Source organism: Thyridium curvatum, assembly GCF_004353045.1.
Source record: "Thyridium curvatum strain D216 chromosome Unknown NODE_6_length_784332_cov_80.453264, whole genome shotgun sequence".
Taxonomy (NCBI): Eukaryota; Fungi; Ascomycota; class Sordariomycetes; order Thyridiales; family Thyridiaceae; genus Thyridium; species Thyridium curvatum.
The window spans coordinates 341,614-367,397 of NW_022156761.1; the positions used below are offsets into that span (position 1 = coordinate 341,614).

The 25,784-nt window shown below is 55.3% G+C and overlaps 8 protein-coding genes across 8 annotated transcripts; 3 read left to right on the forward strand and 5 right to left on the reverse strand.

The window, feature by feature from the left end:
• Positions 1 to 592: 592 nt before the first annotated feature.
• On the forward strand, positions 593 to 1,955 carry E0L32_001584 (uncharacterized protein; the record flags this gene model as incomplete). Its single annotated transcript, XM_031135679.1, has 5 exons — positions 593 to 739; positions 803 to 1,172; positions 1,222 to 1,339; positions 1,394 to 1,534; positions 1,586 to 1,955. 5 exons carry the CDS (start codon positions 593 to 595, stop codon positions 1,953 to 1,955), a joined length of 1,146 nt encoding a protein of 381 aa, XP_030990835.1.
• Positions 1,956 to 3,426: 1,471 nt separating this feature from the next.
• On the reverse strand, positions 3,427 to 7,198 carry E0L32_001585 (uncharacterized protein; the record flags this gene model as incomplete). Its single annotated transcript, XM_031135680.1, has 2 exons — positions 3,427 to 6,439; positions 7,023 to 7,198. 2 exons carry the CDS (start codon positions 7,196 to 7,198, stop codon positions 3,427 to 3,429), a joined length of 3,189 nt encoding a protein of 1,062 aa, XP_030990836.1.
• A 3,271-nt stretch (positions 7,199 to 10,469) lies between these two features.
• Positions 10,470 to 11,243, reverse strand: E0L32_001586 (uncharacterized protein; the record flags this gene model as incomplete). Its single annotated transcript, XM_031135681.1, has 1 exon — positions 10,470 to 11,243. The coding sequence occupies one exon, from the start codon at positions 11,241 to 11,243 to the stop codon at positions 10,470 to 10,472; it is 774 nt and encodes a 257-aa protein (XP_030990837.1).
• A 2,643-nt stretch (positions 11,244 to 13,886) lies between these two features.
• On the forward strand, positions 13,887 to 14,822 carry E0L32_001587 (uncharacterized protein; the record flags this gene model as incomplete). The annotated part of the gene is made up of 2 exons (XM_031135682.1): positions 13,887 to 14,525; positions 14,613 to 14,822. The coding sequence occupies 2 exons, from the start codon at positions 13,887 to 13,889 to the stop codon at positions 14,820 to 14,822; spliced, it is 849 nt and encodes a 282-aa protein (XP_030990838.1).
• Positions 14,823 to 15,174: 352 nt separating this feature from the next.
• Positions 15,175 to 17,667, reverse strand: E0L32_001588 (uncharacterized protein; the record flags this gene model as incomplete). Its single annotated transcript, XM_031135683.1, has 2 exons — positions 15,175 to 17,234; positions 17,304 to 17,667. The coding sequence occupies 2 exons, from the start codon at positions 17,665 to 17,667 to the stop codon at positions 15,175 to 15,177; spliced, it is 2,424 nt and encodes an 807-aa protein (XP_030990839.1).
• A 3,218-nt stretch (positions 17,668 to 20,885) lies between these two features.
• Positions 20,886 to 21,662, forward strand: E0L32_001589 (uncharacterized protein; the record flags this gene model as incomplete). Its single annotated transcript, XM_031135684.1, has 3 exons — positions 20,886 to 21,117; positions 21,173 to 21,294; positions 21,537 to 21,662. The coding sequence occupies 3 exons, from the start codon at positions 20,886 to 20,888 to the stop codon at positions 21,660 to 21,662; spliced, it is 480 nt and encodes a 159-aa protein (XP_030990840.1).
• Positions 21,663 to 22,184: 522 nt separating this feature from the next.
• Positions 22,185 to 23,121, reverse strand: E0L32_001590 (uncharacterized protein; the record flags this gene model as incomplete). The annotated part of the gene is made up of 2 exons (XM_031135685.1): positions 22,185 to 22,374; positions 22,463 to 23,121. The coding sequence occupies 2 exons, from the start codon at positions 23,119 to 23,121 to the stop codon at positions 22,185 to 22,187; spliced, it is 849 nt and encodes a 282-aa protein (XP_030990841.1).
• A 630-nt stretch (positions 23,122 to 23,751) lies between these two features.
• Positions 23,752 to 24,189, reverse strand: E0L32_001591 (uncharacterized protein; the record flags this gene model as incomplete). The annotated part of the gene is made up of 1 exon (XM_031135686.1): positions 23,752 to 24,189. One exon carries the CDS (start codon positions 24,187 to 24,189, stop codon positions 23,752 to 23,754), a length of 438 nt encoding a protein of 145 aa, XP_030990842.1.
• Positions 24,190 to 25,784: the final 1,595 nt, after the last annotated feature.

Genomic DNA, 25,784 nt, shown 5'->3' on the forward strand with positions numbered 1-25,784 from the left:
CTTGTCCAAGTACAAGTATTGTAGATGGCAAGGCTCCCGATTCTTCAGCACCATGCAGATTCCAGAACAATGTTGTCCTCCCTAGCGCGCAATCGGTGGTTGCCGATGGTAGTGCGAGCAACGTTCCAAAGATTGTACTAATTACACACAACCCGGCAATAGAAAAGACCTAACTTGCTCTGGCTTGGGGACGAGTAATGCAAGCAGTCCTGTTTAAGGAGAGGGGCGTTTGCAATGCACGTACTTGTAGTCTACCTACCTTGGAGTAGATCCACTCCTGCATGAAAAAGTCCAAGAGAACCGGTTCCTGATCGGGCGCCGTAAGTGTTCCACCATTCCACTGGTGTCTCCGAATCAGGCTAAGAGAACCTAACCGTACGCCTGGAGCGCCACCATTCCACCACCCAACAGCTAGAACCCAGGAACGAACAAGTGGGGAGAAAGAAGCTTACTTGTAGTGATGACCCCCTCCCCTTTCCCCTGGCCTCGTTCACTAATAAACCCAGCGTGGATGGAGCCTCCCCCTTGCCTTGGAACCACCTCCCGACTTATTCGTCGTCTCCTGTGCTTACGTGCACTAGGTATCGTCGCCATGGCCGATGAGAGAGGGACTCGCCTTGTGGCCGCATGTTGGTCGCTCACAGCTGCAGCCGCGATCTTGCTCTTCTTGCGCATCTACTGCAAGATGTGGAGAGGCAGAGGTCTGTGGTGGGACGACCACCTGCTGATCGTCTCATGGGTAAGTCTTACAAGTCCCTGATTATGCATGCTGGGCCTGCAAGCTCATGGGACTACGAACCAGGGGACATTGGCGATCGCCGTCTCGATCAATACCTACATCGTCTCGCTGGGCTTCGGTCGCCATATCGACACCATCAGCGATGAGAACTTGAGGACCATCAACCTCAACACGATTCTCGTCGCCACCTTCGGGATCATAGCAACCACGACCAGCAAATCGTCTTTCGCCCTCACGCTGTATAGGATTTCCACGAGTACTTGGATGAGGTACTTCCTCATCTTTGTCATCGTAACAGTCAATATATCGATGAACCTGGTTTGGATCTTTGGCCTTGCCAAATGCACGCCATTTGAGAAGGTTTTGAACTCCAAGTTCCCTGGGACGTGCTGGGATAGATCGAAACTCCTCAAGTTCCAACTATTTGCCGCTTGTAAGAGATGACGAACACGTGCCCGGGTGCGACGGCTAAACATTCACAGACTACTCAGCCATTCTAGACTTTGTCTTGGCTCTCCTGCCATGGCAGATCCTCGTGGGCATGAAAATGAGGCGCCGCGAGAGATTCGGCGTCGCTGCGGCAATGAGCTTAGGCGCTATGTGAGTAACTCCCAAGGCTCCTAGATACCTGCACTAAAGCTGACCTGAACTCAGAGCTGGTATCACGGGCATTGTCAAGTCAGTCCTAGTCGTCAAGATGAGCAGTCCCGACTTCACATATGAACGGGTCGACCTTACTATTTGGACCTTGACCGAGCCCGCTGCGTCGATAATGGCAGTCTCCATTCCGATCCTGTAAGTAAAAACCCTTTCACAAGTCAAGATCTCTCAGCTAATTGGATAAAGGCGTATGCTCTACCGAGAGATCAAGTCAAGTCGCTCCGGATACAAATCAGGCAGCACGAAGCCCAACCACGCAGGCACGGCAGATATGAACCAAGGATCTGATGCCAGACGGTCCAAGCGATTCGCCCCTCATTCAAGATATGGCCGGAACTCCGTCCTCATCATGTCAAATTCCGGTTGGGAAGAGTCTCAAGAAGCTCTGCAGGAGGCGGGGACTAGTCGAACCAGGATACCTCCCAACCACGGCGGAGTTCTCAAGACGGAGGAGGTGAGGGTGCAACACGAACGTTTAAGTGATGAAGATTCTATAGAACTGAAGATAATGGGGCGGGCGGGCAGGCAGGATGATAAAGGCTTTTCATCTGCCTAGAATATCAGACTCGGGCTTGAATGCTGCATCCAAATTGGCTAGGTAAGTGGATGAGAAAGGACACAAGACGACTCAGTATGTAAACAAGATCTAGAAATTGGCGTCACCACCCCCTTAGCTATCTCTATTCGATTGGCGGTCTTGTGATGGCTTGCTCTCGTGCTACTTGCGTTCTCACCTACGTCATCCGTATTGGAGGCTTTCGTGGCGGAGGTCTCCGTGCCTGATGGCTTTAATGTTGGTCGTTTGTCGGACACTTTTGCGTCTGGAACCAGACCTCTGGTGGTAACTTCTATGATGTGTCTGTAGCTTCCTTTCAAGGATCTGAGCAATCAAGAAAGTATCCTTGACGCAAGTGGCAGATGATATTGAAACTGAAGAACCTATTCAGACTTGAAAGCCCATAGGGTCATATCTTAGATGAGAATTGATACTCCAACTGTAAAATCTCATAGACCTAAACTTCAAGCGGTCGCTAAGATTCTTCAACGTATACAGGATTGAAAACACCAAGGCCATCTTCTGAGACGTGGCCACGGTTCTGAGATTGTTGAGTTCGTCCGGAATGGAATGTCCTTGACTTGCAAAGAGGACGCGCTGCTTTCGCGCGTGGTAAACTGTCGCTTGCTTTTTTTTTTTTTTTTTTTTGTGAAGAGCAATGTTGCGAACACATCGATGATACGCCCTCACTGTTAACAGGATCATCATGACGATGGGTTGATGAGGTTATTGTTCCTGGAATTAGCCATGTGAGTGAGTATATTCCCACTATTGACTCAAAGACCACGACTTGCTCCCATTGATAATTCAAAGACAGAATTGATCAACTTTGAGGATCGTTCGAGAAATTGCCGGTCAAGTTGTACCGTTTATCCCTTTTGTCACAACTTGATCCTCATTTCTCCTTCTAATGCCCTGCTGCAGTAGAAGGTTCCTCAGTAACTTGATCACTTGCGATGAAACGATAATAAAACCCGTCCAGGGTTCGCGAGTAATGACCGCCAGCGTCGCGAAATCTTCATCTTAGCACGAGCAGGAGAAGAGAAAAAAAGCTTGTTGTGAATCTTGATCAATTTTATTCTATTCTAGGCAATAGAACAGGTTATCCCTCTCCAGTGTTGCCGTAACGAACCAAGTCTCCCCTGCTTCCCAACCCAACCCGAGGGTCTCCAGTCCTCGAAAAGGGGAGAAAGATGACAGAGAGAAGGAATCTAGGTCTATCTAACAGGCGACTAAGAGTCGAACATGCTCTGATCATAGTCATGAAAAAAGCGACAAGCAGAAATTAGGACAGAAACAAAAGAAAAGAAAAAGAACCCAGGATGCAGAAAATGCCCAGAACCGTAACACCAGACCGCAACTTTTCATGACCGGGCCCAATTATTCATTGAACGTGAAGAAGGACAAAGAAAAAGAGGATAATGCACGCCAAAAAGGCAAGGTGGGGTGAGCACACCAAAGCGGCCATCGCTTAGATGTCGTCCTCATCAGAGAAAACCTCCTCACCACGCTTGCGACGGGCCATGCGCTCCTTCTTCTTCTTGCGGGCCTCGGACGAGGTCAGCTTGGCCTTCTTCTTTGTGTTGACAATCTTGTTGCCCATAGCATCGAACTTCTCCTCCTCATCGTCGTCACCGGCCTTGAGGCGGGGACCAGAGCCCTGGCCCTGGACCCAGTTGTGACCGGAAGGGGTCATCTTACCGTCAAGGACGGCCCAGACCTCCTCAGTCAGATCCTTGGTGAACTCGGCAGAGTGAGAGATGATGATCACACCACCCTCGAACTTCTTCAGGGCCTTGGACAGGGCACCGAGGGAGTCACGGTCGAGATAGTTGGTAGGCTCGTCAAGAACGATCAAGTGAGGTCGCTGCCACGAGCAGGCGGCGAGAACGACCTTGACACGCTGACCACCGGACAGACCGCGCATGCGCGAGTGGGAAACCAGCTCGGCATCGAGACCGAAGTTGGCGCAGTGGGCCTCGATCTCCTTGCGGACCAGAGGGCGGAACTGGCCAGAGGCGAGGGCCTCCTTCATATCGACCTCGGCAACCATCTTCTGGTGAGAAGCCAGAAGCTCGGAACGGGGTAGCCAGGCGTTGTCGGCAGTCATCATGGGGACCCAGCGCTCGTTCTTCATGCCAATGTTCTCGCCCAGAGCGAACGAGCACTCGTACTCGTAGCTGTTCTTGAACTTCCTGCGGGAGTGGATGCCAATGACGCGGCGCAGGCTACCCTCGACCTTGAAAGCCTTGTCCATAGCCTTCTCATCATCCTCAGTGATGATCTTGTTGGCACGGTCCATGGTCTCACGATCCTCACCAGACTGGAAACGCCACTGAATGTACTCAGAGGGGGTCTTGTCGAGGTGGTTATCGATGTGAGCAAAGGCGTGCTGCTTGATGTAGGCGATACGGATGTTCTCGTGCTGGTAGATCTCACCACCGGTGGGGATGAGCTCACCAGTGAGGACGTTGACGAGGGTGGACTTGCCGGCACCGTTGGGGCCGATGACGGCAATACGCGAGCTGAGGGAGCACTGGAAGGTGATGTCGGTGATCTGGGGCTTGGGGGTGTTGGGGTACTGGAACTGCATGTTGGTAGCACGCAGAATGGCCTTGGCCTTGGTCTTGACACCCTCAAGGAAACCGGGCTCGGGGAAAGAGAACTCGATCTCGGAGGCACCGAGCTCGTAGTAGGACTTGGCCGAGGGAACACGGCGGACAAACTCCTTCAGGTTACCACGGTAGCGCTTGAGCTTGAAGCGCTCGTAGTGGATGATGTGCTGGCAGACGTTGTCGAGGAAGCCCGAGTCGTGGGAGACGATGATGGAGGTGCAAGGGGAGCTGATGAGGTAGTCCTCGAGCCACTTGACGTTCTTCACGTCCAAATGGTTGGTAGGCTCGTCGAGCAGCAGAATATCGGGAGCCTCGAAGACGGCACGGCACAGAGCCAGCTTCATCTTCCAACCACCGGAAAGGGCAGTGATGAGACCCGAAATCATGCTGTCGCTGAAGCCGAACTCGTTGAGCTGCTTCTCGACAGCCTCGCGAGTGACGTCGACCTTGGCCTCGGCAAGCTTCTTCATGGTCCAGTCAATGGTGGTCATCTCAGTATCGGCAGAGTCGAGGTCGTGCTCCACGAAGACGGTCTTGACCTCGGACTGCTTGGGGAAACCCTCGACCTGCTCGTTGTTGATGGCACGCATGAGGGTGGACTTGCCGGAACCGTTGGGGCCGCACAGACCGTAACGCTGGCCGCGCTTGAGGCGGAGGGTGGTGTTGTTGAGCAGGATCTTGGCACCGTAGGCAAGGTTGAAGGTGCAGTTGCACAGGTCCTCACCCTCCTCCTCATCAGGCTCAAGCTCCTCCTCCTCGGCAAGGCCGGGGGAAGCCTTCTTGCGGAGGGCCTCGACGATGGGCTCGGCAGCCTCGGCGCCAACAAGAACGGTGACGAAGGGCTTCAGGTTGGTGACCCAGCTGAGGGGCTCAGTCTCCTTCTCGTCAATGAGTTGACCAGCGATGGCAGCAATGTACTCGACGACAGGGGTGAACTTGGCGGCAGGGGCATTCTTGGCAGTCAGAATGTCCGAGAAGTGCTTGGCGACGACGGCAATGTCGCCGTCGTTGCGAGCCTCGGGGATGACGCCGTCCTTGACGTTACCGACGCGGGCGAGGGTGTCGAGAGCCTGCTTGGTCTTCTCACGAGCCTCGGGGTCGGCCAGGTTGTCGTAGTTCTTCTGGAGACCGGGCATCATCTTGGGCAAGAAAGGAGCGACAATGTTGGGGTCGTCGACGAGCTTGCACATGTTGTCGACAATGACAGCGGCCTTACGCTTGATGGCAGTCTCGCGCTCAGCAAGACCACGGTCAAGCAGGGGAACCATGAGAGCGAGGGTAGGCTCGTGGACATCGGTAACGAAAGTGGTGGCACCGAGCAAGTGAACAGTCTCCGGGACGTTCTCGGGCTTGGCGATACACTTGATGACCTCGGGAATGAACTTCTCGATATCCTTGTTGACGATCAGGGAGCACAGGGTCTCCATGGTCTTGTAGGCACGGTCCTTGACCTCCTTCTTGGTGTCCCACATGGCCTCGGAGACGACGGGGATCAAGTCAGGGACACGGAAGGCAACCTGAGCAGGGGCAGTGCGGACGATGGTGTCGATGAAGTCAAGGACAGTCATCTTCTCGGGCCACTTCTGGGCATTGCGCAGAGAGTCGACCAGGGCGGGGAGAGTGGCCTTGACAGCGTTGGGGTTGATGGCCTCGGCAATGGCCAGGGCAGCAGCGATGGCGGCATTCTTGACAGCAGTGATCTTGTCGCCAGCACCGGCCAGAACGCTAGGCAGCAGAACGACGAGGAAGGGCTCGACGTGAGAGGAGACCTCGGAGTGCTGGGCAATGGCCTGGATGGCGCTCAGGGCCTTCTCGCGGGCAGCAGCATCCTTCTTGTTGCCGAGCTGCTTCTTGAGAGCCTCAATGGTCCTGGGAAGGTCGCATGTGTTAGCTTGTGAAACTGGGCGATTCTGGGGCGGGAATCCCCTCAATTGGAAATGAATAAAAGCTCGGTGGTGATGTGTATTGATTGAGATACGTCCGCCAAATAATCATACGCAAGGGAAAAAAAAGAAAAGAAAAGAAAAAAAACAAGGCCCGGATTGCCGGTACGAATGCTGCGGCCAAGACCGTTTGCTTCTGCTTTTTTTTTTTTTTTTGGGCTGCCAATGGAAATAGGCAAAGTGTGAAACCGCCATGCTGATTTTTTGACGGCGGGATGCGCGATCTGCGAGGGGTCGAGAAAGAATCTCGGTCCCTGCAGTTATGCAACCGTCGACACCGCCAGAAAAAAAATTCTGTGCGGGCGGCAGAAATGCGGTGTATTGGAAATAGCGAGGGGCAGTGCGGGACACCCTGGCTGGCGGGTTCATCCAGTGTGGGGGCAGTGTAAAACAGGCGGTAGCAAGCAGTTGCGGGAATGGTAGGGAAGGATTTGGAGGGGCGAAACGTGAAGCGATAGGCGGGCGAATTTTTTTTTGTTTGGGTGCTTGGGGTGTGGCATGGAACTTACTTGGTGGGAACATCGAGGTCCTCGATGTCGCCGTTGATGAAGCCAGCAAGGGCTGAGGAAGCCTCCTTGACGGCGTCGGCCTCCTTGGAGATGGTGAGACGCTGCATGAGGTCGTCCAGGACCTTGACGGACTTGGCGTTCTCAGAGGCAGTCTTTGCGTCCATGGCGGCAGGCATTATTGTAATTTTTGTTTTTGGTGGTGGGGGTATCTGAAAAAGATCGAGGGAGGATAGTCGGAAACTTGTCGGGATCTATGCAAGATGATAGAGATCTAAAAACCGGTCGAAGAGACGTGTCAAAGTCTATCGAGTGTCGGTGGTGATTTTGCCTTGTCTATTGAGGGAGGGTATCGAAAAACCGTATCGCGACAAAAAGACGGCAGGCCCGCAGAACAAAGAGGTCGATGGAGGGTCGAACTCGGAGATTCTGCTCTAGGTGGCTCTGTCAGAGAGGGTTTCAACTCAGCTGGAGAGAGACTGAGAAGAAGTGATGTTCTGTATCCTTGCGAAGAAGGAACAAGAAGAGAGAATGGGAAATGGAGAGAGAGAGAAGAGATGAGAGGTGTAGGAGGGAGGAAGACGAGAAGGCAGAGTAAATGGAGCAGGGCGATATTTAAGAAAGCGCAGGCAGGCAGGCAGGGAGGGGAGATAGTAAAGTTGGGTAGGTACCAGCAAGCGGCCAGTAGTTGGTGCTGAGGCGAGCGGCGGCGGCGAAGAGTGTTGGGGTGGGAGGACTACTTTTTTTTTTCTCTCTTCGAAGCATCTCAAAAAACTTTTTAGTGGGGCCTGGGATGGGTTTTGGAGGGGAACCTGGGCGGCTTCGAGAATAACCCCTCGGTTGATTGGCCCACTCACCCTCCCCTTCCGACTCATGGCGCTGAGATTCCCTGCTTATCTCCTTTATCGCGGCATTGCGCTAGTCTTTTTTCGGCTCGCCAGGAGGGCGGTGAGCCGGAATTTCATGCAAAAATTTTCAGACAAAGCTGTCCTGGACGTTGCCCCTCGGTTTCCACTAGGTGGGGGGTCCTCTGCGTTCAATGTTCAAGGGTTTACTCCGTTTGCCCACACTCGGCCACTCTGGTGCCAGTTATCTCGCGGCCGTACAAGTATGAAAAGAAGAGGATGTCTGGCATTCGGTTCAGCCTCTACTGACTAGGTATCTTTCTTGGGTGGAGCAGCTGTGTCTGGTGCAAAGGCATCAAGTCAAGACTTCGAGGAGAACCAAGTTTCTGTCTACGGCACGCCTGACCCTTCAGCGCTCCTACCCCTGGCCTGAATCCTTGGTTGCAAGGTGACAGCGGAGTTTGCGCAATTATCCATGGATGGCTCTTCGACGGGTCGAAATATTCGAATGCTTGGTTCGACGATTGGATCTAACTATCGGTTAGGTACATTACATGGCCATGTCCATGTTCGGTTTCCTCATGGTTCCGTCAGGACATCACTAGAGCATGTTATCATGATAAGTACCTACATCTAGGTAACCATGAATAATCGATATCGGGAGGCCACCTCCTCAGTTTCTGGGGAACCTAGGCGGATCGCAGCCCTGGAGGGCTTGAGCCAGGGGACGTTAGCGGGGGGGGGGGGAGGGGGGGGGGGAGGGTGGGGGACAAGCGCTACCGCCCCTGGAACAGGCCCTGCAAAATTCGCTAATCAACGGGAATACTAGGTAGGGGGAGAAGGACATGTGAACGGACAGATAAGACTTCCAAGGTTGGTCCTCCTTGCGTACTGGTCAGCACGGGGTGTGAGACAGGCAGTGTCAATCTGCGACTCTGTCCTGTCAGCAGCGTTTGCGAGCCAATCTGTGTGATACACCCCTTTATCTCGGTCCAGGCTGCATCCAGAGCGACAAGCCCTGAGCATTGCCACGTTGTATCACAGCCTACAGGCCGAGACTCATTCTCCGTCAGGTTACCAGTCTGGTCGATACTCTTCTCTTCTCCAGGTTCATTACAGCCCATTACCCGCTCCAAGCGACTTTATCACCTCGGTGATCGTCTGGTCTGTCGATGTTCCGGACCACTAGGAGCGGCCCTAGTCGCCACGGGCACCCCGATCTTGACACCGGCTGATAGATAGGCCAGGCACGCAGTACATGACACCTACCTTTTGTAACTAACACGGGTAGCAGTGAGTGCTCCGAGAAAACTCAGCCTAGGCTCCGTATGGAACTCAGTTAGTGGTGGACCTTTCTGGTTTCCCCAACAATCGGAAATGGAAAAAAGTTCCATATGTGCCAAATCCAAATCCGGCAGAATGAGCGGCGGCTTGGTCCCTGACCTCGGGGCGCCTGAGGATCCTGCTATTTTCAGGGTCCCATCTCTCTCAGACCTTGCCATCATCTCACATGCTTGCTGCGGGCGGCTGCCCACCATCCGCTTCTATTCGTATTGCCTTGCATGCAGCAAGTGCATATGTAATTCGACAAACATAATCTCAGTCAGCCTCCTGGCTTATCGTACCCTCCCCTCTCACCCCTGTCCATGTCTGAACACCCCTACAACCTTTTCACCACCTTCGTTGTGATCGGGGCTAGGAAGAAGGGCAAGAAAAGGGAATCTGGGGTGAATCGTTATCCCCCACGGAAACAGGATAACGAAATCGTGGGGATCTAACTACGCCGGCATGCGCGCTGCGCTCAAACATGCCCAAGCCCGTGGCTGACCGCCTCCTCGAATGTACCGCTCTGCTTGGTGGCAGAATCCTTTTTTTTTTTCTGCGCCTTTGGGGTAGGTACCTTTTTTTGATCGACCCACCCCACCTGGGCCTTGCCACCACCAATGCTTCTTCCACCGCCAGGAATGGCGAAGCTTAACCTTTGTTCCCCCCTCAAAATTCCCATCCTAATCATGTGACGTCACACGTGCGCGGAACATATGGTTCTGGGATGCTTCTAGAAGCTCAAACTTGACCAGGTCGCGAATTGAGAGGGACGATCAAGGCAGTCCGGAGGTGAGTGGACCTGGTTTCCGTGCCGGTTCACTTGTCTGGCCTTGTCTGGCCGCATTTACTACCTAGGTACCGAGGGCTTGAGGAGCCCACTCGGATCATACGAAGAAGCGCGAGCTGTCTGCGAAATGTTCTGCCAGATTTCTGATTTCAATGTTGATTGAGGCTATCAAATACATATCACTTGAACGAGAGTCATCGAGTGTACCTAGGTACACGTCCAGCCAGCCAGCCAGCCAGCCAGATCACATCAAGCACACGCCGAAAAGCACAAGCGCCACGAGAGATGACATGAGCTCCACACCCCAAGGCATGAGACCTGCTCCCGAGTTCGTGGTGGACGAGGAGGTCGGAGAGGACGTGGAAGCACCCGACGAAGAAGTTGTTGCAGATGAGGATGATGATGAGCCACCCGACGACCCAGTGCTCCCCGAACTCGCTGTGGAAATAAATCTGTCAGCTTTCGGCATTTGCATCAAGGGAAACCCCTCTGTTACTCACGATGGGAGTTGCAGTAATTCACAAGCGTGGTATTGCTCTTCAGCGCATCGAGCCTGGCGGCAGCACTGCTGGCCTCCGCCTGTCCCTTGTGCGTCTTGTCCGCGCCGGCCCCGCCACGAGTCGACGTGGCGTTCTGAGCCTTATCAACCTCCTTCTGCAGCTTCTCCAGCTCCAAACACCGCGCGTGGTCCCGCCTCGCCGCGCAGAACTGGGTCAGCGTCGCATTACTCGACAGCCTGGACAGCTTGCTCGCGTCGGCGGTAGCCTCGGCCTTGACCGCCGAGATCCTGGCCGCGTCTCCGTGGAACTTGTGGTCCAGGAGAGTCGCGTTGGCCGCCAGCTTCTCAAGCCGCTCGTAGTAGTGCATGCGCACGCACCGCTCGACCATGTCCTCGTGGGCGAAGAACTGCTGGCATGACGCCACGAGGGTCGAGTTGCCCTTGAGGTCGTTGAGCGTCGGGGCCGCTTTGGATGCCTCGGCCTTGATGGCGGCCGCTTTGGTGGCGTCGCCGTGGGTCGTGCGGTTGAGGCGGGTCGCATTGTTGGCTATGTTGATGAGCCGGGTGAGTTCCCTGATCTCTATGCACTTGAGGATGGTCGGTTCGCTGCTGGCATTGGGATGGGGGCCGGTTCTCGTCTTATTGTGACGATCAGAGCCCCTGGTTACGTCGAAGGAGTCGTCCGAGTCTACTTGGCGGTCGTCAAAGGTGTCCTGGGCGAGGACCGTGCCGACTACGGCGAGGGCAAGGAGGCGGAAGAGTCTCATGCTGGCAGGTGTTTAAAGTGCAGAGAGACTTCTCGACCCTGGTGATGCTGGAACAATGTCAGGAAATGGCCTTGTCGTGCTTTTCCACAGACTTTCCTCTTTGCTCTCTTGTAAGTCGGGAGCCCGGGAGGTTGCGAACATTCTTGTCATCCTTCCGCGAAGGCGGCCTCGTTAAGTAAGTACTGGGCTGGCCCGGCATTACGCCTCCGGCTCCCTTGACTTGCTCGTCACCCCGGCCGCGTCAGCTACCGACCTCTTAGCGCGGCGAGGTTGAATCGGGAGGACGGGTTGACTCGTCGCCACCAATCAGAGCCGTGTCGACCCCAAGTGGGGGCTGCCTATGTTAACGTCGGTGGCTCAGAGGCAGACGTAACAAAGATTGTGAATTGATACTAGCATTAAGAGAGCAGATCTGGCGTAGGGCTGGTGTGGCAATGTGATCACGAGTTGCGTGCGCGTCCAGGTCCGCAGACTAATTCCCCTATTTGTTGGCGGACAGCAGGTGGCTTGGTGTCGCTTGGTCTAGCTTTGTCCTAGAAACAAGCTAGTCGCCATGAGCACTATTCTAAGAGGATATATCTCTTCCAATAGCCACGTACTTGCAGGGCCTGGACCTTGCTTAGTTGGATTCGTGGTCCTGCCGGCTACGGCGATGAGGCAGAATTGAATTGTGTAATGATGGGCAATGTGGCTAGATGTGATTCCCATTTTCATGTTCTATAGCCTCAACTCGTAAGGTTGGAATGACTCTGTGGCGAATGGACTTTTACAGAGCACTGTTAGTCTCTGTCCTGGTAAAGATGTTTGATAAACTGCGCTTCCCGGAAAACTTCCTGTCGCTCGTCGGCTGAATTTTGGAGCCACTCTAGGAAAAACAGCCATATACCAACAGGGCTCAGGAGTGGTGTAAATACTCATAAATACCCCCTCTATGTACTCAACACAACCTACAGTGACAAGCCCGAGACGCAAGGATCTCTCATGCTTGTCGAAATACCAGGGTTCTGTAGCCCTCATTCTACTGCAATGTTGAAACTAGGTGTTGATCTCTCTCGGTACCAGACGTGACCGAATGTTATATGGACGCCATACGGACGGACCTGTCTGGTATTGATTTCAAAAGGGCTTGTGAGTGGGTTGAAACACCTAGTCAAAAGCCCGTGGACTCGCGGGCAGATGTCTTCTTAATAGAATTGTTTTGAATCGCGTCAGGTGTGATCTATACCAGGTATGGTGATGCCCCCAGATCCAGATGGATGAAGTGAATTCCCAAGGTATCGATGACACAGGACATAATTATTACTCAGTGCTAAAATATCTCCAGGGATTCAAAAGCTATTGCAGTCGTTCTAGAATCGCAGTGGGACATGCAGGCTCCACTCAGTTCGACCAAGAGCTTCAGCCTTTGAAGGCTGCACCGAATAGTTAATGGGTCGTGAAGCATACTTGATAGCTCGACCCCTTCGTCGCGGTATTACCAAACAAGGTGACAGTGAGGTTTATCAGTTAAGAGATGGTCAACTGGAGAGATAACTGGTTCTCAGTAGTCTTCGTCTCAAGCAGTGCCGAGCAAAGGGTTAGTGACAGTCAGGGGAGGGCTGTGGTCTGGTGAGTGGAGGGGGAGCCTCAAGTTTGGGCATTCCAAGGGCTCTCACACGATAAAGGACCTTGTGATGAGACCCTTTTGCAATTCCCTTTTATTTTACTTTTGATTTCTTCAGTATCATTATTGATTACTATGCAAAATGCTGGGCAAGTTTTCATCCGTCTTAAAGCACAATCTGGCACTAGACAGATGCATCCATGGATGTGCAAAGCGTCGACCTTATTATGTATGAGTAGGTAGGAAGGATTCAAGCCTGGGGGCTTCGATCAACGATTTTTTTCTTCTTTCCTTCCCAGCTAGAACATTGAACTCGTCTATTGCATCGGCAATGGAGCCTCCCCGGATCCGGAGCCGCGTCATCGGCAGTGGTAGCACTACTTGTAATGCCGAGACCGTGGTGGTGCCGGATGCCAAAAATAGCCCAGAGGGCCCGGAACTCTCCATCAATGTCTGGAGACTCAGCCACCGCCACGCCACACCAGGAAGAAACAAGAAACAGCGGAGGGTGTGCCCGTTTCCCGCCAAGCCCGCCTTTCAGGTACGTGGCCGGCAATCCATTCTTGCTGATCTCCACTGGTTGGGCCGCCCAAAAACCCCAGCCCAGGGATCCGACCACGCCCACAAATGCCCACCAGCCCGCCCACTACGGGCTCGTGCGACAGGGGTGGTTGGCCTGCAAGTTACGCAACCTCAGCATTCCTGGGGTGATGTTCAGGGGACCAGCCCACCTCTTTGTTCCTTGTTTTATGCCTCTCTCCTCAGCCCTCCACGGCCTTCGTAATGCCTTTCATGCTTTGAGCGCCTGATCTTTCTTTGCTCTCGACAGAAATCCATCTTGAAACCTGCCCTTGTGACTTCTAGCTTGAATCGCTTCCTGACAATTGCTCCTCGCTGAAGCAACAAGAGGCACACGACCGTACGAGTGAGTTCACGACACGAACACAAGGCGGCAAATCCATTCTCCCCCTTCGCCTTGAGCGCGACGGCGCACACGAGTTACCTTCAATACAGACACATCGCGACAAAACAAAACAGTAATGGCGCCTGTCGCTCGCCCGCCCTCGCACCCGCGAGCCCTCATCCGCTCAACCCTCCTCCACTCGGCCCGCTCCGCAGCCCTCGCGGCGGCGGCGCCCGTCCTCGCCCGCCGGGGCTTGACCGTCACGCACACCCAGACCGTCACCCTGGGCGTCATCGTCGCCTACGTCGCCGCCATCGCCATCCTCTGGAACATCCCCTACGTGCGCAACGTGCTCTGGCCCTTCAAGATGCTCGTCATCGCCTTCCACGAGTTCTCGCACGCCTTTGCCGCCGTGCTGACGGGCGGCAAGGTCGTCTCCATCACGCTCGACCCCAACGAGGGCGGCGCCACGCAGATGAAGGGCGGCAAGTCCGCCATCACCCTGCCCGCGGGGTACCTCGGCAGCTCGCTCATCGGCGCGCTGCTGACCTTCTGCGGGTTCGACATCGTCGCCTCCAAGGTCGCTAGCATCGCCCTCGGCGTCGCCTTCCTGCTGACGCTGTGGTGGGGCAAGAAGGACTGGCTGACCATCCTGACGGTGCTGCTGGCCGTCGGCCTGCTCGTGGGGTGCTGGTTCATCGCCCACGCCGAGCCGCTGCGCTTCGTGGTCCTGTTCATCGGCGTCATGTCTTCGCTGTACAGCGTGTGGGATATAGTAAGTTGCCCCAAAATCCCAATCCTCCCGGTACCAAGCCTGGTTGAGCGAAGGAGTGCATGCTGATTCATGTTCGCGACAATGCAGTGCGACGATCTCATCTTCCGCAAGGTCAACTCGTCTGACGCCAGCGTCTTCGCCAAACGCTACGGCGGCTCCTCCCAGTGCTGGGGCGTCATCTGGTCCATCATCTCGCTCATCTTCATGATTGGCGGCATCCTGGCCGGCATCGCGGCCTTCCCGCGGTCTTTTGAGGAGCAGGAGAAGGACTCGCAGGGCTTCATCCCGACAAGGTGAACAAACACCACACCACGTTGAGCAGCGGAAGGAGACATGTTACCACTGGTATTGCTTGCTTTCGGCGTTTGGATGCACATCCTGCTTGTGCAGGGGGCTTTATCAAAGGACACAGGGGGGGCACATCTTTTCTCCGCCGGTCAAGGATGATGAACTGGACACCAAGACCTCTAGACGAGGGTCGAAAGAGTGCGCCTAATGATTTCATATGATACCATAGAGATAGTGGTCCCGTAATGATCATAACTTATGAAGTGTTTTTAATATATACCCAGAATGGTAGCAGTGCTACTTGTTGTACCCTCCCCCCCTCCCCACCTCAGTGCCCTTCGACGAAGCAGTGAACGCCCGTTCAAGGAATAGCAACTTGCTCGTGCCTAGCCAAGAAGTTCTGCGCCTCCTCCACAGTAACCTCGCGCTTCCTCAGCAGAGTGCTCTTGTCCTCCCGCTTGACCTCCCGGACAGGCACCGGCACGAACCTCCTGGCCACTTCGGCCGCTCTCTGCTCCGACCTCTTTGCGTCGCGCTTGATCCCGCCGTGCGCGCACTTGGCCCCCTTGAACGCCGCGTTGGCCGCCGCCTTCCACACCTCGCGCACGTCGCCCACCATCGCCTCGGTCCAGTAGAGCCGGCAGTCGGCCTCCTCGTAGACATACTGCGCGGGCAGGCCGTCCTGGACGTTGCCCCGCAGGATCTGATCGCGCACGTTGACCGCCGCCGCCGTGGACCGGTTCACGGGCAGGTCCGAGTAGCGCGACAAGGCGGCGCGCTGGGCGTCGGTCGTGGCACGCTTGTGCGCGTCGTCGACGTAGCGTTTGATGTCGGCCCACTGCAGCACCTGCGAGCCCTTGATGCCGCCGACGCCCTGGATGCCGCCCGCCTTGGGCCGCCCGCCCATGGCGATCGAGGGGACGCCGCCCTGCAGGCGGAGCATCTCGGCGGCCAGGGTGCAGGTCGAGGCGCAGAAGCCGTCGAGCAGCATGACGATGTTCTCGGGAGCAAAGGGGGCGGTGGCGTTGGCCAAGGAGCGGTAACCCGTAATGTCGATGCCGATGCCAAAGGTCGCATTCTTGGTGGTCAGCGGGTCCCAGAGATTCCAGCGCATGAGATCGGTGTAGGGCGTGTTCTTGAAAACGTGCGGATCGAACTTGTCCTCAAAGGAGGTAAAGGGCTGGTCGTTGATGTCGAGGTCGTACCGCCAATTGAACCACGATAGGTAGTCGTTGATGAGCTGCGAGTCGGAGCTCGTGTTGGGGTTGATGGAGGCGACTGCATCGGATACAACGCGAGAGATGGTCATGAAGCCGTCGTTCTCCTTCCAGCGCGAGTAGCCGTCCTGCACTACATCGGGGAACAGCTGCCGGAAGAAGTCGTATCCTTGCAGGATATAGCCGCCACCATTGGCGGAGAAGTCGATAACGAGCTTCTTCTTGCCATCCTTGACAGCCTGAGCAAAGAACTTTTGCAGCACGGACTGGAACTCGACCGGTGAGTCGTTCTCGAATGCGAGCAGGGCAACAACAGCAACATCGTCGAGCCCATCGCCCTCCAGGTAGTAGCCAGAGACAATGCCGTCCTCGGTGCTGATGACTGCGGGCGGGTAGCCCACGACGTCGGCGGCCGCAGCGGCGCCAACTGGCGCGCCGATCCTGCCCGCGACGGTCGCTGATGCGGAAGGGCTGCAGAACTTTTGATACATGGACGCGCCGTCCGTGATGCCTGCAAGGGACGTCTTGACACGGGCGTAGTTTTCAAAGGTGGCCTCGGTGCCGTTGGCAAAGGTGAAGGTAGTGTTGGCACCCTGGTAGATGAATCGGATACGGCCACCGCCGCTGAAGTAGCCTTTGCCAGCACCGGCGGGCGGGAAAGCCTTCTCGAAAAACATGGTATTGTACGCAGCATCGGCGTCCTGGTTGAACGAGGCCGTGAATATGACGTCCTCGACATACTTGGCGGCGTCAATGCCGTTGATCTTAGTCACGGCAGAGGCCGTAGACGGAGAAGACAAGACATCCTCGTAGATCTTGATCACGGGCAGGGACGTGCCATCCTCGCTGACCGAGACGAGCGATCGCTGGCGGTTGAAGTCGAAGACCTTGGTCAGTAGGTCCGGATAGAAGACGTAATGGCCGTCGTGACCGGGTCCGAAGACAGTGGCGTATAGGTCGGCCTGGAAGGCGTACTCGCTGTCGTACTTGTCCCCCTCAAGCTTGGCCTTGACATCAGCTAGGGCCTTGAACAGGTCGTACGCCGGATAGAAGTAGTCGGAGGGAGGAGCAGCCTTGTAGGCGGCATCGCTCTGCCACTCGAGGTAGGGCTCCATGGCCTCAACCAGCTCGATGGCAGCCTGCTTGCCCAGAGGCACTGACTTGAGGCAGTCATTGGCGAGGGAAGCCGCAACAGTGGGGGTGGCTGAAGAGGAGGAGAGATGTCAGAGATGCTGGGTAATAGTGCACGAAAATGTTCTTGCTTTTCGCCTACCGCTGGGATTGGCCGCGACTTGGGCAGCCCACGAGCTGCTCACACTGGCGCAAGCTCCAGTAGGTTGACCAGTCGGCGGGGCCGAGGTCACCGAGGTCGTCGTCGTCGCGATGCACGAGCAGGCGCTCGAGATACGGGCCGACATCAGCGCATTCTGGTTGTCCTTGCAGCCGTTGAGGGCGAAAGTGGGAATAGCCGTCTGGGCAACGGCCGACACGGTAAAGGTAGCGCAGAACGCCCGAGCAGTCTCGAGACGGCCGGGGGTCTGTGTCGCCCGCAGAGCGCGGAGGCAATTATCCGCAGCACACTCGGCATAAGCCGAGGCGGCGAGCAGCGCCGGCACAGCGAGGACTTGTGCCTTCATGCTTTGGCTGTTTATCGTATCTTCTTGACCTTGTGGTGCGTCAAACGCGAGCTCTTTTCACGCAGGGACCGCCAGCAAACGAATGACAGGCAGGCGACAGCAGCGCACGACTCTTGAAGGGGTTGGCTCGCTTGGGAGGCATCGCGGCGAGAGCTCTGTTGGACACCCGTGGGGAGTAGCCAAGCATATATACGCAGCTGGTCCCTCCGCGGCGAGCTGCACGTCCCTTGGGCCATATGGCCGGGGGGTCCAACGGTGAAGGAGCCCGGGCGGGCCGAGAAGCAATGCATCCCTCGCTTTCTGGGCAGGGCTGTTGTGATGCCTCGCGGTGCAGGTACGGTGGGCGCTACTGACGCCAGGACCTGAGGACCCATATGTAGGAACAAGGTGAGCTGCCATATGAGGAGTAGCTTCGGAGGGCTACATGGCTAGCGTGCGTGGGTGGATGTGCGGCAATCCTCTCCCTGCATATCGCCGATGGCCTCAACCATGGGCTGGCTTTTGTGTCGCGCAGACTCAGCTGCAGCAGGACGCATCCGAGGACTCCATGCACCGGGCAGAGCAGAGCAGAGCAGCGCAGAGCAGAGCAGCGCAACCAGGACCAGAGGACGGAGGTCCACATCGCAAACTAACAGAAGGCCGGCCGGAGGGCAAGGATCTCGCAGCCTGGGAGGCGATGGTGGTTGGCCAGCCTTATCCAACACGCCCGAGCGTAATTTAGATCAGCTCAATGACCTTCTGAAACCGGCAGGTGAGTGGACATCAATGTGGTGACGGGTCGATGTTGGCGAACCGGGCCCTCGCTGGACGTGCTGCGGCGGCGGGAGCTCGAGATGCTGGGGGAAGGTCTGGTGTGTCCCTGGAACCTGGTTGCCAGCGAGATCAATGGATAACTAATTAACTACTCGGGACAAAGCACAGTGGTGTTATTGCTTGTTAATGCAACCTCACGGCTCGTGCGGCCCAGTGCCATCGCGGGCGCCACAGGAGCAGCAGCACAGGCGGCGCGCGCTGCGTCTCCTGGCTGCAAGGCTGTGCATGCCTCATTTCCCATGCTCCTGCCGTTGCCGTGTCGTCGCTCACACCGCTGGCTTCCGTGGGCATGGCCGATGCCGAGACGGGGTCAAGCCGTGAGAATCGACCTACCCGATCCTACTTGGCGTGTGTGTGTGTGTGTGTGTGTGTGTGTGTCTGGGATGATTGACTTTCGTGGTGGACCCGACCGTTTATTACGAGTACTTAGGTACCTACCCTCCTACCTACCTACCTAGTAGGTACCTCCGTACTTGTGTTTATCAGTTTGGGCTAGCGCCTGACGGCCCGTTAGCGAGCGGCTTTACAGGGGCCGTCCCTCCAGGATTCCCGCTGAGGGTGCCATTTCCCGTGGCCACGAGCACATTGATTTCCTTTTGGGTCCTGGCCGGCGGATCACCTGGGCAGTGCTTGTAGTTGCAGTGAGTGTGCCCTTTGCCCTGAGAGGCAGGTCTGATGGAGATAGTTAAAGTACTTTACCTTACCTACCTGACTCCATCCATACTTTTCCACCCAACTAAGGTAGGTAATCTACAGAGTGATACGATCTGGTGAACTATGTGGATATCTGGTTGGGGGCGGAGACGGAGACAGAGACAGAGACAGACCGAGACAGGCAAGCTATGGTGACAAGACATGTGCTACCGTCCTTTCATTCGCGATGCCCCGGCCCTCTGGCTTGGCCATGGAGCCCTGCATCTCGACACGCCTCCACCTGCGCCAAAAGCAAGCAGTGAAGCATCAAATTCACCAAACTGCCCGTTCTTATCCGCCAAGCCTTGCATTCTTTTTCTATTCCTTTTCTTTCTGTTTGCCCTGCATCCGGAGAAAAGAAATATTCATCCCTTCCTTTCGTTCTCGCATTTCACTCCCGCTTGGTACATAACTGCAGGTCTGGGTGACCTGGGCCGTTGGGTGTGGCCAGGTCTTGGGTTTGGATCTGCTGACCCAACACGCAACAGCACCAGCCGTTCGGAAGAGACGTTGAGTTGATGGTCCAGCACGACTTCTGCATGCGCCGTCCTAGGCCTATACCGAGAGTCATCTTCATCGCATGTATTCCCCGCCGGCTCGTTGAAAAGGACGGTGCAGCCAGACGCATTCCTCCGACACCGGTCTGAAGACCTTGATGCTTCGGCCGTCCAGCACCAGGACAGCAGCGTGATCGACCTCCCTTTCGGCCCTCACCGTCCGCACTCGCACAAGCCACTGCATCTGTCCAACAGAGGGCACGGCTTGAACGAACTGACCACTGTCCACTCGCATTGGCGTCCATCGCGAAGTGTCACAGGCGAGCTGGATCTGGTTCATGTGCAGCAACGCACACCAACCGGCAAACACGGCTTCGACTGTTCCAGTAAGCCGAGTCGATCAGAGCATTTGCACGTCCTCCTTTTTCTTGGGTCGACGAGAGTCTTACAAGCCACGCTAACATGACCTCATGTGCCTACGGAACCTTCCTTCAACCTTGCTTCTTCATCCACACGGCACAGGTCGAATGAAGGATCTCCAGCCATGCCTCCGGACTGATTAATGATCAACGCACGTAGACAGCGTCTCCATCCTGGGCTTACCGTCCCACCAGTGATGCTCTCCGACACCGACGGACACCCGGTCGGGGAACACACTACGTCAGTCTGGCGATTCCAAAGGAACAGCCCCGTCCACTTCGACGGCGGCGCACGTCTTCGTATCCAAAATTGGTGACTTGACAGGCTCCAGACCCTTCCTATTCCTGTAAGATGCAGTCGGTGAGAAGCGAGAGAATGTAATTAATGCATGCAAAGGCCCGATGACAAGCTGCCCCAGTGTGCACCACGTTTCGCTGCTGCTCGTGTGTGTGCCGACCTGAGTTCAAACTTCTTGCCATGTCGCACTACTGCACCGGTACGGAGCATCATCACGGGTCGTCTTCTTTTTTTGGGTCTTGGAGGCTTGAAGCTAGGCATGACGATACGAAACAGAGAAAGACGCGCATCACAGGGTCTACCAGAGGCAGAGAGTCGAAAGTGTATAATAAGATGGCCTAGGCCTTGATCGAGGGCTTGTTCTCGGAGCGGAAGACAGCACCGCAGTTTCCAGCCTCTCCCATTCGAGCAACATAAAGTTTCAAAAGAACATACTCTCCCTCGTTGTCATTGTTCCTAGAGAAGCATCACTTCGGCGCCCCTTGGAGAGTTCGCAAAATGCACTTCCCTCCCACCAGCGTCTCCGTCGCCCTCCTCTTCGCATCCTCGGCCCTCGCGGCAGCGGTCACCCGCAACGACCCTCATCAGGCCGACTTCCGCACCTTTGGCGTCGCGGGCTGCTCCGAGGACAACCAGGGCGTGTACACGCTGACCCAATCCAACGTGGGTACCTGCAAGCCCTTCACCGCGCCCATCGGGAGCATGTCTGTCACCAACAACCTCTGCAAACGTAAGAGCCTTCTCTCATATGACTGCCAACACCATGCCATCGAACCGCTCCACAGAATACAGGTCTAACCCGCGTGCCCGCTCAGTATACGTGTACGACGACGAAGCTTGCTCGGCGGGGGAGACGGAGCTCCCCGTCGGATCATGCCAGGACGGGGCTTGGCTGTCGTATAAGCTTGTGTGCTAGGTTCCATGTAGGATTATCATTTGGAGGAATTTAACTGAGGAGATCATAGCCCATATCAACGCACAGCTCGGAGGCAACAAGCGTGTCGTTTACAATAGAATGATGCATTAATTCTACCATCGAATCTGGTCATCTGTTTGGTCCTTGAGCTAGAAAGCATCCAGTCCATGCACACCCCCGTCCCGTCCAGTGACATCACCATTAGCCTATAGGTAATACTACACTACATCCAGTACATCCACAGCCGAAAGCCTCTCGACAAGTACATCCCACAAGCCATCGAATGGAGACGCCGTAGCAAGGTCCTACACACCCGTCATCTCGCCAAACCCTTCCACCCCAAGCGGACGCTCTTGTAGCTGGCTTCAACACCTTGCACATCATCGGCGGCTGCTTCCGGCTCCCAAGGAAAGGAAACTCCAGTTGTCCCGATCTGCAAGTGTCCTTTAACGCCCTCAAGCATGCACTCTGGTTCTCTCCATTCAACATCCTGACCCTGACTACAATTGCAGCCCAGATCCGTCGTGGAAATCAGAGATATACGAGATTAAAGCTGAGGATGAGGACCGACTCACATGCCGTGTGGGCCGGGGGGTCATGCGGCACGGCATCCCGGGTGCAGGAGGCTATTTCGACAACCGTGAGCGCTTGGCCTAAAATGGGATATAGACCAATGAAAAAGTCATTATTCATTGATAGATAAATCTGATGCCAACAACCAGAACCTGAATGTGCTATGCTTCTACCCCGGTGGGAGGCAGGTCTCGATAACCCGAATCCCAGAACGCCGTGGCTCCTTTTCTTTCTTTGATAAACCCTGCTCAAAGTGACCATTCGATGCATCCGTCGTTCAGAAAACGGGGACGGCAGTGTGTATCTATCTACTCCTGCCGCTGCTTCTTCTCCACCCGGCCCTCTCCATCTGGGTCCGACTTGGGAACGTCGGGCAACTCGCTCGCCACAGTCTTGGCCTCGGCCGCCTCCTCATCAGCATCCGTGGGGTCGGCACTGTCGGGGTTTTGGAGGGGGCCGGTCTTTGCACCGCCTTCAGGGACGGGAGGAAGATAGACTCTGCACATTGAGGCAGGTCAGTTCAGTATTCAATACTGCTAGGCATATGAACAAAAAGGAGGGGGGACAGGAGGTGGAAGATACATACGGGAGGTACTTGTGGTAGGCATCCAGGTCCTTCTTCTCAAAGACCACAAACACCACCAGGTCCAGGTTTGTGCCCATATCGCTCTCGAGGAAGCGCTTCACGGCCGTGATGGCCACCGGCGCAGCCTCCCTGCTGGGGTACCCGTAGACACCGGTGCTGATGGCGCTGAAGGCGATGCTGCGGCACGAGTTGTCAATCGCCAGCTCGAGGGCGGTGGCGTAGCAGCTCGTCAGGTCCTCCTCGCTCACGCCCGGGTCGATCACGTTGTAGACGGGCCCCACGGCGTGGATCACCTTCTTGCAAGGCAGGCGGTAGGCGTCGGTAATCTTGGCGCCGCCCGTGGCACAGCCGCCAAGAGTCTTGCACTCCTGGTAGAGCTGGGGCCCGGCGGCGCGGTGGATGGCGCCGTCGACGCCGCCGCCGCCGAGGAGAGAGGTGTTGGCGGCATTGACGATGGCGTCGACGGCGAGGGTGGTGATGTCGCCGCGGTAGAGCGAGATCTTGTCGTTGAGGGCCTTGGAGGGCTTGATCGGCTGCAAGGAGGGATAGGAGACGGTCGTCGGGGGTGGGCGGGCGGTCGAGGGAGGGGTCAGGTCGATCTGGTTCGCCTTGTAGAGGAGGGAGAGGGTGGGGAGGTCGGCGACGGTCTTGACGGTCATCCTGGCGACTTGGCGAAGGGACATGCGGCTTTTCTTGCCTTGCTTTGCGGTTTGAGGAAAGCTCCCGAGCGAGGGACCAGATCAGTCAGGCTGCCTGATGTGCTCGGGCGCCTTTGGTGGGGGTCGCGAGCGTCGGATTTGGTGTGTTTCAGAAATGCCTGTCGATGCTGAGAATCGAGTTCTCTAGTCTGCAGGAGCGACAAGAAAAGAAGGGAGCGAGTGTTGCAAGAATCTCATCTCACGATCACGGGATGATGTATGCAGCCAAAGGCATGCGTGCGTGCGTGCGGGAGAGGGAGAGAGAGAGAGCTTGGAGCTTCTGGAGGCTATGACGGAAGCGGGGGAGGAGCTGGAGCTCGAGCTCGAGCTGGAGCTGGCATTGAAGCCAACCAAGCCAAGAAATGGCTCCACCCACCCATTCATTGTGGAAGTACCTTATTGCAGTAAGTAATTACATGGTCTACTAGTACAAGTAAACGCAGCTGGTCCTCCTTTCCTCCAAGTTCTGATGATAATAATCACTGCCAGTGACTGTCCTGCACCAAATTCCATTCCTCCCATGGTTAATCCCCGTGTGACATATTTCCTCCTGTGATTCCCTCCCTCCCTCAAGACCACCTCAGCAAGCCTTCAGTCCTGTCCTGTTCCTGTCAAGAAATAGCCCTCCGGGATCTCCGTCTTTCCCACCAGGCCAAAAAGCTTCTCCAGCATTGACCTGAGCTTCTTCCGAATTCCCTCATTGCTGAAGTTCTTCAATGCCTCCTTTGAGACCGCAGCGAACTCGGACCGGATCGCCTCATGGATGGATGGCTCCAAGAACTCAAGGCAGTAGTCAAACTGTACGTTGTCCTTCCAGTACTCCTTCTCGGCCTTTCTCACAAGACTTTTCTTGCACCTCGGGCAGTAGTCCTCGACCATCCAGGTGTATTTCAGCTTGTACTTGGTCTCGCAGTCTTCTCCCATGATGGCCCTGCAGCAGAGTCGGCTCTTGGTTGGGATGGCGTGATTCTTGAATTGGTCGGTATGAGAGCACTTGTGGTACTTGACGTGCCGATAGTAGTAGCACATGGTGGCTGTTCCGTAAGTCTGTGAAGTTGATGGTGGGAAATTTAGCGATGACTGGCTGGGCTTGACTCTTTGCGGCGGGCGCAATCGTGGGTGTTTGGAGGAGGTAAAGAGAAGGTGAAGAGAAGGTGAAGAGAAGGTAAATGGTGACCGATGCTTCACTTTTTGATGACCGAGCGCTCTGATTGCACCCTCAGGTTAGGGGAAACCAGTGGGGGAAAACAAAACCAGCTTCACTATCTATCGCAAGTTAATCACCGCCTGAACTATCGAAATTCAGGCGCCCACTCTGTCACTTGCATCAGTGGCCCGGGCCTCCCAACTTTGGTGTGAATGGCTAGTAGCGTTACTCAATCCAGCCCTGTCCTTCAGTGGGCAGTGATTGTTGACGACTTGGTGATTTGAATTTCTGCTTGGCGAGACCATTTGATACTGAGGTTATTGTTGGCACTCCGGCACTCGGTGTGATCGCAGTCCGGCTGTTACTGGCAACGGATCGGGTTGAGGCAACGTGCGGCTGTGCAGCAGCCACACTGTGACTGGCCAGTATTAGTCTTACGACACCTGGATACGTAGTTACGTACCCAAAACACAGCCGAACCGACAGTTATGTATATATCACTTTCGTATCAGTTTCATTTTTGCAACAAGATAAGGACAATGAGTGCACTCTACAATCCCCACAGCTCCGAAATTCACAGTCAAAATAGCAGAGAGGCTTTGTTTGTTTGGTTTGTCTGTATCAAGTGTTGGTAGTGTATCGACTGGAAACTTTGGAACTAGAGATAGATACCTGCAGTTCAGCACATCAATCAGCATAGGTTCCATAAACACTATAAAGATAATAGTGCCCCCCATCACTACAAGTCACTCTGGTGTACCAAGCATGTATAGTTAGATGATAATGGTTGGAAGGCTGGAAATGAGCGTGATAGTGAAATTCACTGAAGGGCCTGGCCAAGGGAAGCACATCACCAAAGCCATCACTTCATTCGCACTTTGGAATCATCCATCTCCCAAACACTTGACCATCTTCCGACCCTCAGGCGACCACACTATTCAGCGCACAACATCATATTATCCTGCAGACTTCTGCACTGTGTGGTCAACCGTTACCTCCTGGTTGTCACTGCCGTGACTTTGTGCCTGCTCCAAGTAGTAGGAGGTATAGGGGACTTTGCTTATGGAGTTCCAAAGAACCTCAAATGCGTGCGTGGTCGGTCCTTTGTCTATAAAGGCACGAGATTCTAGGACTCGTGGCAGATATGTTGGGTTGATGAGCGCGGTCCTGGGGGCCCTTGGGAGACACATCAAGCCGCTGTGATACTTCTGTTTCGGACTGTTGTGAAATTACCCTTGCGGGAGGTGGTGAGGCTTGGTCAAGTGGGAATCACACTCTGCCTTAGCGCCATTTGCTAAGTTGACAACGGTGATCAACCTGGTCAACTAGGCATTGACTGGCTGTGGCTGGCTGATTATGTGGCGTGCATCCTGATGCAACCCTGATTGGTATTTTCTCACCTTAGAAGCTGGAAACAGCCAATCGGCTGCTCCGCTGAATATGCATGCACATTCTATGCAGGCGACCTAAGTAATCA